The sequence below is a fragment of the Prenolepis imparis genome, unplaced genomic scaffold (assembly GCF_030444845.1).
Source record: "Prenolepis imparis isolate NDT839.2.m4 unplaced genomic scaffold, iyPreImpa1.0 SCAF_8, whole genome shotgun sequence".
In the NCBI taxonomy this organism is placed as follows: Eukaryota; Metazoa; Arthropoda; class Insecta; order Hymenoptera; family Formicidae; genus Prenolepis; species Prenolepis imparis.
The window spans coordinates 13,343,358-13,361,395 of NW_028141166.1; the positions used below are offsets into that span (position 1 = coordinate 13,343,358).

General features: G+C 35.8%; 1 protein-coding gene and 1 non-coding gene across 2 annotated transcripts in view; both read left to right on the forward strand.

Moving 5' to 3' along the window:
- The window catches only part of LOC145939922 (muscle-specific protein 20), a 28,943-nt gene extending 10,976 nt beyond the window's left edge, over positions 1-17,967 (forward strand). Inside the window, exons 2-5 of the mRNA XM_083044565.1 lie at positions 2,716-2,797; positions 14,368-14,497; positions 17,006-17,126; positions 17,419-17,967. Coding sequence (XP_082900691.1) covers positions 2,716-2,797; positions 14,368-14,497; positions 17,006-17,126; positions 17,419-17,610 — 525 coding nt within the window. The 3' untranslated portion in view covers positions 17,611-17,967. The remainder of the gene's footprint in view (positions 1-2,715; positions 2,798-14,367; positions 14,498-17,005; positions 17,127-17,418) is intronic.
- On the forward strand, positions 2,016-2,156 carry LOC145940134 (U4 spliceosomal RNA). The gene has a single exon (XR_014425965.1). It is a non-coding gene; the product is annotated as a U4 spliceosomal RNA (small nuclear RNA).
- Positions 17,968-18,038: the final 71 nt, after the last annotated feature.

Genomic DNA, 18,038 nt, shown 5'->3' on the forward strand with positions numbered 1-18,038 from the left:
GCATCTGATGTCGCAATCTATTTTTAGCGTATGTGTGTTTTGTGAAAATCTTATTTTAAACTTTCGATGTATTAAGCATTCGCGATTTAATTCATAAACAATCTAAACTATAAACGTATTTTAGTTCAACGACTCACTTCTTTATGGTTTGCAACCGGCACTTAATTTAGATCATACATTAGCTGTGAGATTCATTTTCGTGCTAAACAATTCACATTTTCAAGAATATTTATTGTTATCATTATATTCCGTATAATTCTCTTCCAGCAGTTAACTAATATATTAAACTTTCAACGTCTCTATATTAACATATTTAATATATAATATATATACTTTTTATTATGTGTGTATATCACACTAATTTTTATTTCTTTAAATTTTATTTATTGACAAGTTTTGACAAGAATTATTATAATTGAATATGATTCTCTTCCAGCAGTTACCTAATATATTAAACTTTCAACGTCTCTATATTAACATATTTTTATATATTAATATATACTAAATATATTAATATATGTAGAGACGTTGAAGATTTAATATATTAGTTAACTGCTGGAAGAGAATCATATTCAATTATAATAATTCTTGTCAAAACTTGTCAATAAGAAATAAAAATTAGTGTGATATACACACATAATAAAAAGTAATTTAAAGTTATATTACGAAATGTCATTTGTAACTTTTGATATCATATATTATAATTGTGCATTGTAACTGCTGTGAAGCGAAAAACTTGAAACAAGTGGGTGTATTTTACGCAAAAGTATATATGATTCAACATGCGTGGACGTTCGCCAGATGAAAACGTCGATACGTAAACGTCGTAACTTCTGGATTCTGGCCACTTCGAAGGGTGAAGCCACCGCCGAGTTTAGATTTTATCAATCGCTATTTCCAAATAACACAACGGATCTGTGTGTGTAGACGATTCTGGAACGATTTTGTGATGCGTTCGTTCGAATTACGTAACAAACAAAATACGGTTTCGGTAATAAATGACACATCATCAGTAATCTCTTTAGAAAATATCACGATTCGTTGGATTTATAATAGGATTTTAAAAAATCTTTCAACATTGACGTAAACAAATATCCACTAGTAGACAGACAAAAAATTGATTATGAAAAATAAAAAATTAGATATTTCTCTTTGATATTCATAAAATAAAGATGTGAATTGTGTTATATACATATATGAATTATTATTATTCACAGTATAATAATTATATATAAATTTAATAATAATAAATTATTATTAGTCTGTGATCATTAAAATAATTGAGCATATATAATAATTGTATTGGGTTTATTTTTCACTTACTCGGTATATTAAAGTATATCTAGTGCTATTTCTTAAAGTTTATACTAACTTCGGTGCACAAGTGATAATTTGCACTAAAATTGTCATTGATTGTATATAATCATTAATGTAGTTATAAATGCATTTAGTTAAGTAATATACAAGTTATTGATTTATTTTGTTGAAAATGTAACAATAAAATTTTATTAGCATTATGATATGTTACTATTAAAAATTGCTCTTTATATTATTAAATTCAACATAATTAAAATATTAAATAATGTATTTAAAAAAATTATATTAATATAAGAATTTGTGGTAGAATCCAAGAGAGAGAACTGGAGAGTCAACGATATCGAACGCTGACATTGTCGGGCATGTGCTTCCTCAAGGTGCACCTCCTGCCGTCATATTCTCCTATTCAGATATATTTTCTTGCAAATATCCAGCTAGTCTATCATTTAAATCCGTTAATAATGGCAAATTTTATTCATCATTTTGTGACAGTGCATCGGAGTCACGTGTTTCCATTGTGTCAAACTTCTATCTCTCTCTCTCTCCCCCCCTCCCTCTCCCTTCCTCCTTCCCTCCCTTTCTCTCGTCTGCTGTTTAGTTCGTGAAACAGACGCTACGTGGTGTGAGTATAGAAAGCTTTCTCGGGATTAAAATTCTTCCTCACTGCTATGAATACTGGTACGCCAGGCTCTCTCGTCATCTTTGCGCAGTGGCGATATCGTAACCAATGAGGTTCTACCGAGGTGCGATTATTGCTAGTTGAAAACTTTTACCAATACCCCGCCATGACGATGTGAAATACCATCGGCTACGGCAATTTTTGAAAGTTTCTGCGGAAACTGATAAATTTATTTCAAATATAAATTGTACTCTAGATTCTAGAAGAATGAAGAAGAAGCTATTTTTTTTCTTTATTCTTTTCTCTCCTGCATTTTATATTATATATAAATATATATGTACATATAAAACATTTCTTATTACCTTGATTCTTTTCGTAATAGTTATACACGTTGCGAATATTTCATAATTATTTAGTGTTAGAAAAATTTATTTTATAACAATTACAATTAAGTTAAATTGTTGTAAGTGAAAGAAGAGAATTGGCACTTTATATTTTCTCAGAAATTATTCCTTTTCTTAAAATATCCTGGTTTACGAAAGATTTAAAATTAGATTTCTTGGCCAAAATTAAATGTCTAGATGAAAAATGTAAAAACTAATAACATTTATCATTCTGTCTCTTTATAGTTGCCAAGCGTCACTGAGATTTTTTAAAAGTTGTTTAGAAGATTTTAGTTGGATAGCAAATATTACTTTTATGACTAGAGAATAAGAACTTTTAACCTGACACACTTTTTTACTAAAGATATTTATAGTTCTCTCTTCTTTTAATTGCAGGTTGCTGGCAAGCGTGAAGCAAGCCAAGAAGCAGAAGCTCAACAATGGATCGAGATTGTAATCGGCGAGAGATTTCCACCAGGTAAGTTTCTAAAATAAATTAATTCATATTTCATATACATGTCATTTCAATTTTACTTGCGATCAATATGCCGTGCATGAACTATTTTAAGATGTCACAAACTTTTTCTGACATATCGTTCCTAAGTGCACGTCATTTGAATGTCAAATGGCATTATTTTAACGTCAAATTAGGTACACATTACTTTTGACAATAAAACATTGAACATAAATAATTTAATTATATTAAATTTATGTTCAATTATATTAAATAATTAAAAATTATTTAACATAGAATTAATATATAAAAAAATAAGTCAGACTTATTTCCTATAGGATAGAAAACATTAAAATGAAAGCATACGAATCGTGTATTACGAACTTTATAAAATATAATTACATGTCTTATTGACTGGTATTCATAGTCCTTTCTTATTTCAAGACCGTCTTAAGTAATGTCTTAAGATGCAAATACGGCTCTGTGATTGGTTAATCACATCTTAAGATTGTACTTAAGACATTCTTAAATATAAGAACCGACTATGAATACCGGCCATTGTTAGCTGAAAATATGTCTTAGTTCTTTATAAATTCAATGCATATATAAGTAAGGATATTAGAAAAACATTTATTTTTGTGTAGAGACACAATTATTATTATACTATATTCTATCAATTGGAAAAATCTTGATCGAAATAAAACTAATGTGAGGGTAGCTGAAAACTTGCAAGCTTAATATAATCCTTGCATCTTAATTCACATGAGAAATTATTGTCTGGTGTATAGTGTCGTTTTATTTTACGTATTTTTATATAAACACATAATTTACAAATTTCTTATAAAACGAATAGATATATAACTTTGACGCACGATAGTACATTTAACTAATTAATTATAATTTTAAATTTATTTCTATACTATATATTTAATTTATAATAATATATTATAATTATTTATATATAAGAACGAGTGATCGACGAATCAACCGAGTATTCTTTAGAGTTTCTTTAGAGTGTTATAGAAACAAATCTCTTTTTAAATGCTCTTTTTATAAATATTTTTCAAGATATTTTACACTTAAAAATAATCAATATAAACATTTTATCTCTTTTAATAGCTATAATAGCTATGCATTTAATGATACTACGAACATATATGAGCTCCTGTTCCGTGGAGGTGATACGAGTCCGAAAGCGTTCCGACGTTTTCATCCCCATTGGGGACGTTAAACCAAAGGGGTGGAAGCGCGCGCTGTTATCTAACTAGAATCGCATAATTGCCGGATACAAATGTCAGGCCATGTGACGTCGCAAAGGTTAAGCTTCGTCGAGGTCAGTTCCCCTATATAAAACACATATCGTATGATATATCGTAATAGCCTGCAGTTATAGCAAATAATATTTATTTTCAACATTTATAATATGCTGGAGTCATATATTAACTTTTAAATTTACTCACTGTTATAAATTAAATCGTCGAAGCTATTTGAAAAAATACACACCTTTCGTATAAATAAACAAATATATAGGAGATGTAAAAATGTAATGTACATACAATGCACAAAAAATATATAATGTTTTAAATGTATTTTAAATAATTACTTAAAGATATACATACATATACATATGTGTATATATTTTTAAATAAGTATTTATATATCTGCATATGTAAATTAAATACATTTACATCTCCCTATTTTTGTATTTACATAAAAGATATTTTAATTTTTCGTGCAAAACTTATTAGATATACAATTGTTCACGAGAGCTTCTGGCCAGAAAATTATATTCCGAGTAACAAATTGATATAAATAAGATTAGAGTTTACGAAATGGTGTCATGAGATTTTTAAGGGATCACTGAACTCTGCCCCTGAACTACTAGGGGTAGTTCTGCCTCCTGTCGTATTATACTCCCCTGGCAAAACGCGCGCTTTGTTACGTCATTGCAAGCCACCCTATCGAGCCTGCCTCGACGAACAACCCTCGATTCGACATACACCCCTGATGTGACAAACACGCCAGGCGTCGACGCAATCGGCGTTGCTTCACTTACGTTTGCGCGGCGCGTTGTTGATTTTTCTACTTGTTTCATCCCTTATGAATACTTTGAAGAAAATTGACATGGAGATCCAAGAAGTCATATATTGCAAAATCTCAATTAATACTCTTAATATTATTCTTGAACGTCATATTATGTGTAATAAATTAAATTACCAATTTTTAAATGGTGAAATGCTATTCTTAAAACGTAACGCAATAAAGTAGAAATATATCAAATTTTTCATTTTTTAAAGAAAATTTTTATTTCCGAAATTAATAATTGTTTAATACATTCATATTATATTGTACATATAAATTACTAAATAGCTTATCTATTTATTGGAAGAAGCACAAATAATCAACGTAAGATAAGATAATTGATAAAGTTAAAGATACGTAATAAAAATATACGATTTAACTTTATTACTTTGATATATCAATTGTCGATGGTCAGCATTTCAATTAATTAAGATTGAATATTGCTTCTAAAATAATAATAAATGATAAAATAATAAAAAATATAACTATGCTTCCAAATTCTTGCTGCAGATAAATTGAAAAAGGATTTTACTGACGAGTTTAAATTTAAAGTATAAATTTGTAATATTTGACGTTCGACGATTTCTTGCCCTCTCGATTCGGTCATTCGCAAGAGCCCGTCACGTGTGTCTGGTCACCTCGAAAATATGAACTTTGTTTTTGTCGCATTCGCTTAAGATCTATGGCTATGGGAAGGAACTCATTGACATTTGATAACACTGATTATGGCAAGTGTTTAGATTTAACGAGCCTCCACCCATGACTGTCATCCTGGTTCTGTCGAGGACGCGATGGAGGTGGCCAAACGACGAAACCACCCCCACTCGAGCACATAATTAATCCCCACTAGAAACCTTCGATTCCTACGACCATCTAAAGTGGGGGTCTCTTCGGCACGCAAGAAAGCTCTCTTGAGCAAGTGCCAGCCTGGTGCCAGCAAACCTTGAGCGTACCTGTCGGAAACAGGCAGAACCGAATGTGTTTATAAAGAAAGTTACATACACAATTGAAATCTAGATAGTATGTCGGACAAACGGCAGAGAAAATTCCGTGATACAATAAATCCGGTGAAAGCTTAAATAAGTTTCTTATGAAGAGTAGTGTAATTTTTTTGTACGCATTTATTTTTACATAATCTTAAAAAAATACTTTACTATTTTACTTTCTTTTTGCTGATAATTTGAGAACGAATTCGGTATTCATCTTCGTCGCTACTTATGCAGCGAATTTAAGGGGGTAATCTAGATTACAATATACGTTACGTAGAGTATGTTCAAGCTCTATGCGAGGATGCGAGCCGGATAGTCGAAGCTTTTGATGTTATTGACTCGTTTAAAATTGAACTTAAACGGTCGAGGTTCAATTACGCTTTTCTCGTCGCGTCCTGCGCATTCCTGACCTGACCTACCCTAGACACTGGGATCCTGATGCTCACGTAACGCGAATTTGATGGGAATTTCGAGGTATCCCGTGGGACTTCCAAATACAGATGGTAGCCTGCTCCCGGAAGCTCGCGAGGCATGCTTGGCACGACCCTTGTTTGACAGGTCTCAATTGTGAAACATTGCATTAATGTTTTCATATCGCCGATAATTTCGAGAATACTGATTGGAGAACACGTAATATGTTTCAGGAAAAATTAAATTTATATTTTTGAGGTGAAAAATCTTGAATGGATTTTACGTATTCCATTTTTAAATATTTAATAATTTAAATTTTTAGTTATCAAGTGTAAAGTAATTTATGAAATTTTTATCATTTTGATTGTTATAATCAGTATGAGATATAATTATGATATTATATTTTTATTATATTGTGTAAAGATGCATTTTTCTTTCGTGTATATTATATATATAATTATTATAGACAAATTGTTAAGTTGTATTGAAATTATTTATGAAAAAAATAATGGCGTTAATTAAATTTATATCACATAAATGTGATCACACAAAGTAACGCGCACGTTTTCCTGTTGTCAAAATTTGTAATGTGTATACAATAATTTTATACATTGATTTCGAGCAAAATTAAATACATTTTATATAATACAATCAATTTGCTAATTATTGAATATGGATTAATATTTTTTTTTATGGACGAATAAGTATTTCTAAAAAAGGGTTGTGCCAGTCGAAGTAAAGTTTGCGTTATTGATACAAATATTTTAATTTTAAGACGCGCGCAAGGACGTGTTACTCTCTTACTAAACATTAGAATTAATCGAGTCGACGACGCGTATTGATTTACCGTCATCTGTTCATCATGTTACGTCGTAAGGACGCTGGTATACCAGGGCCACATACAACACTCTGGATGGTCGTGCTTCTAATGCTGCTAGTTACATGTCATCTCCACTTTTCTTTCATCTCTTACCCCCTGCTTTCACTTTCCTTCGCGTATAATTATAATTGCTCATTGCTTGGATCAAGCAGCATTCATAATAAGCGACTGCAACTTTGATGCAATTTTGTTCTTCTTTTCGTTTATAAAATTTCCCCTTTTATATTAAAATTTTTCATAATTTTATTAATTTAAATGTTTTTCAGCCGGGCATGGCTTTATTTTCCATACAAAGGAAATATATATACAAACGAATATTATACAATAGTTTTGTGTGATATAATTTAGAATTTCTCTTTGTGATTGTATTATAAATAAGTTATACACATAATTAGATAAAATAAAACACGTACACATTCTTTGAATTTAATTTATAGATTATTATTTAGGCTTTTTAAATATGTTATTTATTAAATTAATTCAGCGTTGCATAATGCTCCAGCTCAATACTGTCATCCCTATTTGAATAATCACAGAGCTATTCATATCAATGTGAATGCTGCTTAATGCCTCGAAAATGTGCTTCTGAAACAGAAGAAACACGTCAGTCATCTGTCCGTCACGGTGGCGCAAGTCGCTTGGGTGCACCAGGGCATCAGCAGACGTTTGAGGGATTTATAGGGTGTCCCGCCGACACGTCGACGGATCGATTCGTTAAATTACGACCCCACGGTCCCCTCATCCATCCGGTCTGTTCATTACCCCCCGGTCTCTTGAATCGGATACGCTCATTGAGCATTAACCTCGAGCACGCGTTCTGTCGATACGTCGATGGTCTCGTCATATGACGCAGCGTGACGTCACGAAAGTTCGCACCTACTAGGAAAGCAACGCCAGGCAGTAGATGAATTTATGGAGACGGCTACATTGTGTTCCATCCCGCGCGGAGGATCCTGGTAAGCTCCTCTCACACGCGTCGTGAGGACCCACTCGCGATACGATCCGCCGAACTGTAAGAAGAATTTCTTCGATACGAAAGAAATCATTCGACGCGCGACAACGGACGACTGATCACTCGAGGATGGGACGCGAGTGTCAGTTGTCCGTCAAAAGATCGTCAATGACGTCATTCCGAGACGAGCCTACCAGGATTACAGCCTCGAGCTAGATTTACGAGCGTCGCGCGATCAACAGGTGTTTGTCGCGATCAACAGGTAGTTGTCGCGATCAACAGGTGGTCGCTGTCAATAATGCAAGTGCACTTGCGCGCGCATTCGCTCTGGAGAACGTATTACTATTTAAATGTGTGTCCAAAGAAAGCATCTATTACCATATTATATTGTTTAATTCAGCTTGGTTTGTATTGCCGTAAATTTAACGATGATTAAACATTAAGGATTAATAATGACAGATAAATGGACGCAGTTATGCAATATGGAACCAATCACCAATTTTTTCGATTTCGAGGTTTTTATTGCAAATTGTGTCTGAATGTATCAGATACAACTTGCAATAAAAATCTTGAAATAAAAAAAATTGGTAGTTGGTTGTTGGTTCCATATTGCATAACTGCATCCAAATACAATTCGATAAATGCAAATAATCGGAACATCTTGACTTCGCTGACTTACTTCCAGTCGCTTCGATTTATTTTTCTAATCGTTAAAAAGTAATTATCTTTCATGTAATTTTTCATGCTAATTATTACATCTTTTAAGATAGCAATCTTTAATTTAATTTATGTATATATGTATATTCTTCTTTAACTTTTCTTTAGAGAGAGATCGCTTTGCTGTTATTATATTTCAATCTTTTGCAAGAATCACATACGTATAATGTATAGATATATTTAAAGACAGATTATAACAATATTTTACACATCGTTTTTAAGATTTTATTGTGAAAAAATGAAACTGTTAAATGTGTTTTATGCATTTAAATAAATTAAGTAGAGATGAATAAAGCATGGAAAAGTAAAAATGAAAATCTCGTGATAACGATTGGTTTACTTGGGGATTCATTAGGGCCATCACAAACAAATTGACATAGCTGCATATGCATAACATAAGACTGTCTGGACCAATGAGTATCGAACATAAAGTCGCATAAAATCGTCATATTGATTTACATTTTTACATAATATGCTCATTGGTCCAGACAGTCTTATAATGTTATGCATATGCAGCTATGTCAATTTGTGTATAATGGCCCATAGTATTAGAAATGAGAGCAACGCGGCAGGAATTTTGGATTCTGCGTACAACGGCGTTACATTCCCGCGAGACCTGTTGCCATGTCGACGATCGTAAATTCAAGCGCAGGATGTTGTCCTGATGAAAACCGTGCTTGTGACGTCTTTATGACATGAGTCTGACATTTAATCGATATGACGACGACGCAGGCGCATTCGTTGTGTCCTTTGCTGCCTGGCTTATCCCTGGATAAGTCACTAATTTTATTAGCAACATAATATCGCTAAAGATGAAATAAATATTCCGAAATACGCGATTCAATTATAATATTATATAATATATCATTGTGAGACAAATAGAGAATTATTATGTATTATATATGTATATTTACAACTCCAAAAATATTAATCTTCTTTTCGTATCACTATGACAATTAAGCACGATAAAAGAGTAAGTTGTAATTAGATCAGTTTGACGAACGTGCGCGATTTTAAAATTAGACAGTTTTATTAATTGCTGTATTAATATTAATTTCAATACCCACACAAATCATTATGACTATAAATTATTTTACGCATTTCGTAAAACTCGTAATTTTCGTAAAATAGATATACGTTTCATCGATAATGAGCAAAGGGATGGAATTGGAATAACACACAATAAGTTTTCGTCTACTAGATGATACTTGAAATATCATTACTGTGCATTATACATCCTTCATATATACATAGTACGTCGAGGAACATTCATTACCATTCGCATTTGCATAATGCTCTTAATCTCTTTCGGTCTCATTGACGCGGCTCTAAGATCACAATTCATCATCGGTAGCATAAAAACGTTGAATCGCGACAACCGCGAACGATAACGGGACGTATAGGAGACGAGCCATCGATTTCACGTCAAATCCTCCAAACATGACGACCATGACGTGTCAACGTAACAGGATAGTATCACCCGCGGGAATAGTTTCGATCCGTCGATACATATTGTTGCGTTCGGGGATTTTTTCCCGAAGACGGCAGGAAGACGCACGGCGTCTGAAAAAGACCAGGCCAGCATCACGCGCGGTCGTTTGTCGGCGGACGAAAGAAACGGCGGAAGACAAGCACGTAGCCTCGGCGAGGACCGCGCGAAGGCGCGCTATTGATTTTCTGTCATCTTCTCGGGTTTACGACATCTCACCGCGTTTCGACACTACCAGGAACCTATCAGCATGTCACGCTTGTTTATCCCGGACAAGCCGGGTCCGCCGCGCGCACGCGGCGCGTATTTGTTTGTCGAAGAGAATCGAAGAGGACGCCGCGCCGGCTGGATTCCGGTGGATGCTGCCTGGATATCGCGCAAAAGCGATGGCGTCGTACAGCGTGACATTTCCATCTGTATATGTATACAAGTTTAATCTGTGCTAATGTAGAAATTATACGTGCCCTTCCTTCGTGCGTGTGTATTTAAATTTAATTAATTTATTTGACATTTATTCAATTCTTAAAAACTATCTCGAAGAAATATATGTATATTTACATAAAATTTTTTTAAGAACAAGAAAAGATTATCGTATCTCTATATCTCCTACAAGACAATACAATACAAGATGTTTGATATTTCAAGTATCATCTAGTAGACGAAAACTTATTGTGTGTTATTTCAATTTCATGCCCTTGCTCATTATTGACGAAACATATCTATTTTACGAAAATTACGAGTTTTACGAAATGCGTAAAATAATTTATAGTAATAATGATTTGTGTAGATATTGAAATTAATATTAATACAACAGAGTACAAAAGGAAGAGAAGATTTAATCCAAATTTAGATACTTTGTCAGATGTATATAATTTGTATTAGTTTTTTTTATAAGAATGTTGAATTTCAATTTGCTTACGATTCTATCTTAAAATTATTACTCCTATTTCTGTTCAGAAAAGATGAGATGTTATGTGCTCTTCCTACGTAATAATATAAAATTATTTATAGACAATATAAAATATATAAACAATTCCATAGAAAAATATAGTTTTATCATAGAATGTATTCTGGAAAAACATCTACAAAAATTGCATCAATGTTCATTTGATAATCAAATCAAACATTCTCTTTCAAATTGTACATCGAATTATTCCTTCGAATATTACGTTCGACTATTGTTATTCATTTTATTCGCACTTGGCATCTGATGAAACTGACAGTCCTTAAGGAAAAGGTTCTTGAAGAATGCGAGAGATTCGACTACAAGACTAGGGAAACGAAATGAAAATGAGGGGGAGAAGCAGAAATGCATCGAGCGAGAGAGAACGTAGCGAAAGCGCGTAATACATTCCTGATACCAACCGAACTATTCGCGTTACAAAACGAGCAACAAGTCTCTCGTTTCTAATCAATTTTCTCTTAATTATTCCAGAAAGAAACGAGCTTTAATTAAATCGGAGAAATTATAATTAAAGACTATTTCGAGATAAAAAACATACAATATATACATATATATATATTTCTCTTAAATTAGACTTTTTTCCCCCCTGGAACAAGTTGAAATTTGATAGCGCGATAATGCGATCCGTAATTATTTAATGTAATAATTAAGCGGTCGATCGGGATTGCAGTGGACCATCCAGAACCAATCGCCTGTCGATGGCTCGTCAATCGAGAATTCAAGCGTACGACCAGCCGCGTACTAGGCGAACAGATTTCGGGGTAGGCGTTTAACGCGATCCCCACCAATTCAAAACCACGTGACCGTCGTCCTTGCAGGATCAGGCTAGTAGTCTTTTAGACAGTTGGCACGTGTGTCCTCTTGCCCGAAAATCTTCCGTTCTGACATCGCCGCGGGCTTGCGGATTCTGACAAAGCCTTCCTGTAGAAGAGAGGAAGGACCTTTAAACCTTTCTACTCCGTTAATCAAAATTATATACTATCATGTTAATATAATAAAATTGACGTATCAATCAAAGAGTTCTTGCAAAACTATACTTCGTATATTATAAATGCTGAGATTTAAAATTGAAACACGTAAAAAATATGTATCAAAGTGAAAATGAGTAAAAAAAGATGTTCGTATTCTCGCAAATTTATACATCACAGGCTTCATTATATTTGATGCATCTTTGGGATTAAAATAATCGTATAAAATTTTTTAATCACTTTCGCAATTTTGTACACATTGAGTTAATGAGATTTTTATTCCACTGCTTGTACTCATCAGATATTTTCTGCTTCGCAGAACACATATTCAATGTGCATGCGTGTATCTGTTGAATATGACATTTTTAAAACGTTATGTATAGTTTTGAAAAATTGTCTGAGAATCACACAAGTTATTCATTAAATCGTAGGTAGATTATTATCTAAATTATTGCACTAAGGATGCAATGACATTTCAATAGTAATTATATTATAATAGTTTGACACATATAAGATAAAGCAAATTAAGTCAAAATAAAGTCTCTCAATTCGACATCAGCAATTCTGGAATTCACACAAGTTTTTGCCTATCCAGATAGCTTATAAATTCGGCAATTCGGAATCTAACTTTTACAACTTGCGCCTCACTATCAGCGAAGAACAATGGGGAAATGCATTAGCTGATTAAAATACTATCCATATACGGCGGGTATCGGAAAACTCCCGGGGGTGGGAGTTATGCCAACTGTTGCTTCGATAGAGCGAGAAAGAGCGGCGTCGGGACGCCGTGCGTCGATACAATTTGCGATGGCGGCGGCGCGAGCAGCGTCGCGCGCCGATAGATTGGATACATCGATACATACTGGTTGTATCGCTGACGTGGGGGGGCGGGAGGGAGAGACAGCGACAAAAAAACGTAACGACAGTGCCGAGTGCGGCCGAACGCACAGCTCTTGCAACGGGCTGCAACCCTAGGATCCCGAGACGTATCGTGTCTTTCGAATGGCGACGACGGCACATGGCGATGAAAGGCCGAAGCCGTCGCCACCGACGGGGAAGACGCCGATGGCGGCGGCGGCGGCGGCGATAATCGCGGCGGCGGCGTCGCGTCCGCCGATCAAGGCGAGCAAAAAGAGCGCCGGCGCTCGCAAGACGCGCGGCCGGCCTTTCCTGATTCTTCGTTCGACGTGACAAAAAATGCCATGCCCCCTTGGCTCGCCTCTTGGCATAATGGGGCGCCATGAGCGAGCGCTGGTTGCTGGTTGCACGCGCGTTTAGCCTCGCGGTTATTATTTCGCGGCGCGCGGATCTCTCTTCTCTCTGTCCCCGCGAGAGCGATGGAGCGATGGAGCGATGCGAGAGGTTGTGGGGCGGAGTAAACCGATAGGGTGGGAGGTGGGAGAGATGGGTGGGACGGGCAGAGCACGCGGAGTATCGAGCGAAAAAATGGCCGGTAGGTAGGGGAAGCGCGGTTCGACATTGATAATCGCCGTTTTCCCAGATCCCGCCGTCCGCGAAAACCAAAGGTTCGGGCTATCGCGCAAGCCCCGCGCGACCTCTCCACGAAACCGCGCGGATTTCGGCATCGAAAGGCGCGGAAAGGGAGGATGTCGTTTCTGCTATCCTGGTGCCGCGGTAATCGTCAACATTCTTTTCACTATCGGGTCGCTCTCCCTTTCTTTCGGAGCTTTCTCTGGGCAAATGTGACCGAAAATCGCGATAATCTCTTTGATAAGATGAATTAATTAGAGCCTTCCTCGATGCCTCTTTACCGATGTTCTTCGAAGTCTTAATGAAATAAGAAATGTACCGCATGCTTAATCTGTAATTGAGATTTTTTAATCGGCACAAGATTACTATGGCGTATGCCGTGTATGATGTTATTTATTAATTATGTAAAAAAATCATGTGCGTATAAATAATATCAAATTAAAATAGTGTCATATCATTTAAATCAATCACATATCAAGTAATCTAAAATTTTATGTATCCAATTTGATATGAGAGACGATATTTTGAAAAGAAAATAATTTTCATTTCATCTAAATATCATAGAGCTTTAACGTGTGCTTTTTATAAATTATCTTTTTATTAAAATTACACATTTTAAATAATAAAAATCTATTTACGCACTATTTATAGGATTGAGTTACGAGGATGCCTTGAGGGATGGTGTCATCTTTTGCAAGCTCATGAACAAATTGCAGCCTGGCCTGATTTCCAAGATCAATACATCCGGTGGCGATTATAAGATGATGGACAATCTTAATCAGTGAGTATCTCACATGGTTCTGAAAATATATTGAAATATATTATTTGTGACGTTCACATAAAAATACGAGAAATTATTTAAACAATGTATAAATTATGAAACATTATAATATAATAACGAAACAAAATCGTACTTTTGCGGTTCAATGTTTCGCGAATTAATTGTAAGAAAAACACGCAGGTATTTTTTGTGCATTCGCGCCTAACAATAAATAAGGCATCTCCCGCCTCATCTCGCCTCATCTCGCCTCATCTCGCCGGTCTCTCGGCTCTTCAGCATCGGCGACTCAGCCAGCGACTTCCTGCGATCTCATGCTGCTCTAATCCGACGTCGACTTTACGCAATCGACAGTGTTTTGCGTCAATTTCTCGATTGCAGAGTATCGACAACACCGATCAACGACCGTCGTCGCAGTCGAGAGATTGTTGACCCTCTCGACTCTTCCGAGTTCGAGAGTCACGCGATACTCGTGGCCGATCGAAACGGCGCGAAACGCACCGCGTTAGCGGATCTTCCTCCTAGTTGGTCGTGTTTGCCTGGTAATCGAGAACCGACAAAGTCTGAGGTCGGAACCATCGACTATACATTGGAGCGCGATGAAAGTGAAAACGGAATAGATATATGTAGACACGCAACACACAGCTACTACGAAACCGCGGAAAAGAAGCGGAAATTCGCGCGCGTACGCATGTTTTTACGAATTAATATATAACTACATTTTTCTCCGAATAATCTCTTTCCGATTGTATACATGAGATTAATAAAAATACGCAGATTTGATCGAATAATGTTTAATTTCGATGAAAAATTTAATATTTAAAGGAGTTCCTCGAGGCGATCTTTTTCTAACATTGTTTAATTCGCATAATTTGTTCTGTATACGTAGCATATAATATAAAAATTTCTAATTATATTTTTCTTCTCAAGATTTAAGTATTCGTTGGTTCTCTCAGATTTTCTCGCGTTAATTCTTTATACTTTCGCATATAGATAATCATCCGGCAAGATGTCAGTTGCAATCCGAAAATAGAATATATATATATATACATATATATACGAGTCGAACGCCTGTAGCACACTGCTACAATCCTGATGAAATATTTGCCTGCGAAGAGGTGATTTTAGGACAAGCGCAAAGAAATGCACCCCTTCGGAAGCTGCACTTTCTCCCTCTTCATCTCGTTCGGACGAAGCTATTATCTTTCTCGAGCTATCAGAAAACTCGTGTATACGTTTTACGTAAACCTTGTAAGCCGTTCCTCTCTTCATTTTCGGGAGCCGCACTTACTTACGTCCGTCGACCGTATCTGCCTCCACACGCGAGATGACAGTCGCGGATCCGCGTTTCTCATCCTCGCGCGTCTTCTCCATGTCATCTCTTTCTCGGTTCCCGACCATTGCGCATCGTCCCGCATCGTCGTCGGCATCGATACACGTGCGCATGTCGCGCTTCTTCAGCATTTGGCGCGTTTTGAATGTTTAAGAGCGCTTCCCCGAGGTAGTGGGGCGAACGATGCGCAGCGCGGCCACTCCGCGTTACTCCCTTTCTACGCGAGCAGCATAATTCCGGCGAAGGTGATACCCCGCCACATGTCGCGCGTCTTCGCGGCCGCGTAAGATCACGTTTGTTATGTACGTATGTATGTGCATATCCGCGCGAGGAGTTTGCGCGCCGAGACCTAGACTCTTTTCATGCGGCTCTGATAGACGGACCGCTCGTAAGCACTGACCTGCCTCACGTTTTCCGCTCGGCGAGCGTAACGCGTGTGTCCGGAGTCCGGACGCACACACTTGGATCTGATCGATAAGCATGGATGCGTTTGATATTCATCTCCATATTTTCCGCTCTGTTCAAGTTTCTTCAAGATTCGCATCAGGAAGATGCGCGGTCTAAATATTGCATTTTTTTTGTTTTAATTGTAACATAAAATTTAAAGAGCTCCTATTAAAGGTGAAACTTTTCGTTTGAGTCGATTGATTGATTGCAAGGCGTTACGTATCACGCGAGAGGGGTGATTGACAATGATAATTGTCTTCAATGTGGATGAGAGCGGAGGATGATTCTGCTATCCTGTTAAGCGGACACACGCGACACGTCATTTCCACGTTCTACGGAGAACAAAGCAATCGCGACTCGTATTCCCAGACTACAACATGCTGCACAAGCTGTTAATTACCTACCAGTCGGATTAGCGGCCGAACAATAGAAGCGCGTCACTAGCTGAAAGCGATGCCCAGGCGAGCAGCCGTATAAAGGAGTTAAATGTGCCGCTCTTTTGTGTCTCCCTCGCCTTTGTTTTCCCTCAGACATGCCGCCGTTCTCGATGATGCGTCTCGCAATCTTCCTCGTTGCATAGGAAATCTGATGTTCATATTTTTCTGGAATACATTCCGCATTAAATCAAATGTGTGATATTATAAACGAGAGTTTTTTCTACTTATTTTTTATTTATTGAGAATATTAATGAATATCTGGCTGTATTAATAATAAAGACATTTAATTTTTAGATTCCAAAAGGCATGTGTAAAATATGGCGTACCTGATGTTGATCTCTTCCAAGCTGTCGATCTGATGGAACGTAAAAATATCGCTCAAGTAACGAACACCATCTTCGCCATTGGACGGACGGTAATTAATTAATCATGTCATTTTATTTTTTTTCAGCTCTCTAATACGATGGTTAATTTAATATGTTCATTGAACTTTTAAAGTTTGCAAATTTCTTCAAAAATCTTTGGTTTGCAAGTTTATATGATAAATAGCCAAGATTTGCAATTAATCTGAAAGCAAACAGCATAATTAACGACATAAATTAAGTACATTGTTTTACATGACAGTTATATTGCTCTTTTTCATATTAAGTAAGCTATTAAAAATGAAAATATATACATACATCTATTATATCTGTAAATTATTGCAGACGTACAAACATCCTGAATGGCGCGGTCCTTGGTTGGGTCCGAAACCAGCGGAGGAAAACAAAAGATCCTTCACAGAAGAGCAATTAAGAGCCGGCGAGGGACTTATTGGCTTGCAAGCTGGAACTAATAAGGGAGCTACTCAAGCCGGACAAAATTTCGGAGCTACGAGAAAGATACTTCTTGGAAAGTAATTGATAGAAGTTGCATTTTTGTAATTGCTGCTAGAAATTTTCTGTTTGAAAAAAGGTAATCTTTTAAATAAATATACATATAAAGGAATCGCGCAATGTTATATTATATCATTGGAAACGATTTGTTTAATCGGGCACTCAATACTTTTGCAAACTATGTTTTATAATTTTTTCTGTGTTACGATATATGTAAAAGAAAACTGAAATAGTTTTTTCCGCTGAAAAAAAACAAATGATAGTGATATATGTATAAGTATCTGACACATTATTTATTCCGTGTTTAGTATATCTACTTGGCGTGAATGTATTTAACAAAGTATAAGTAATATAACAACACTTACATTTTGACAATGTAAATTACATTTATTATTTTTACTTTATTGCTTATTAAAACATGGCAACTTATACACACCATGTTATCTATAAAT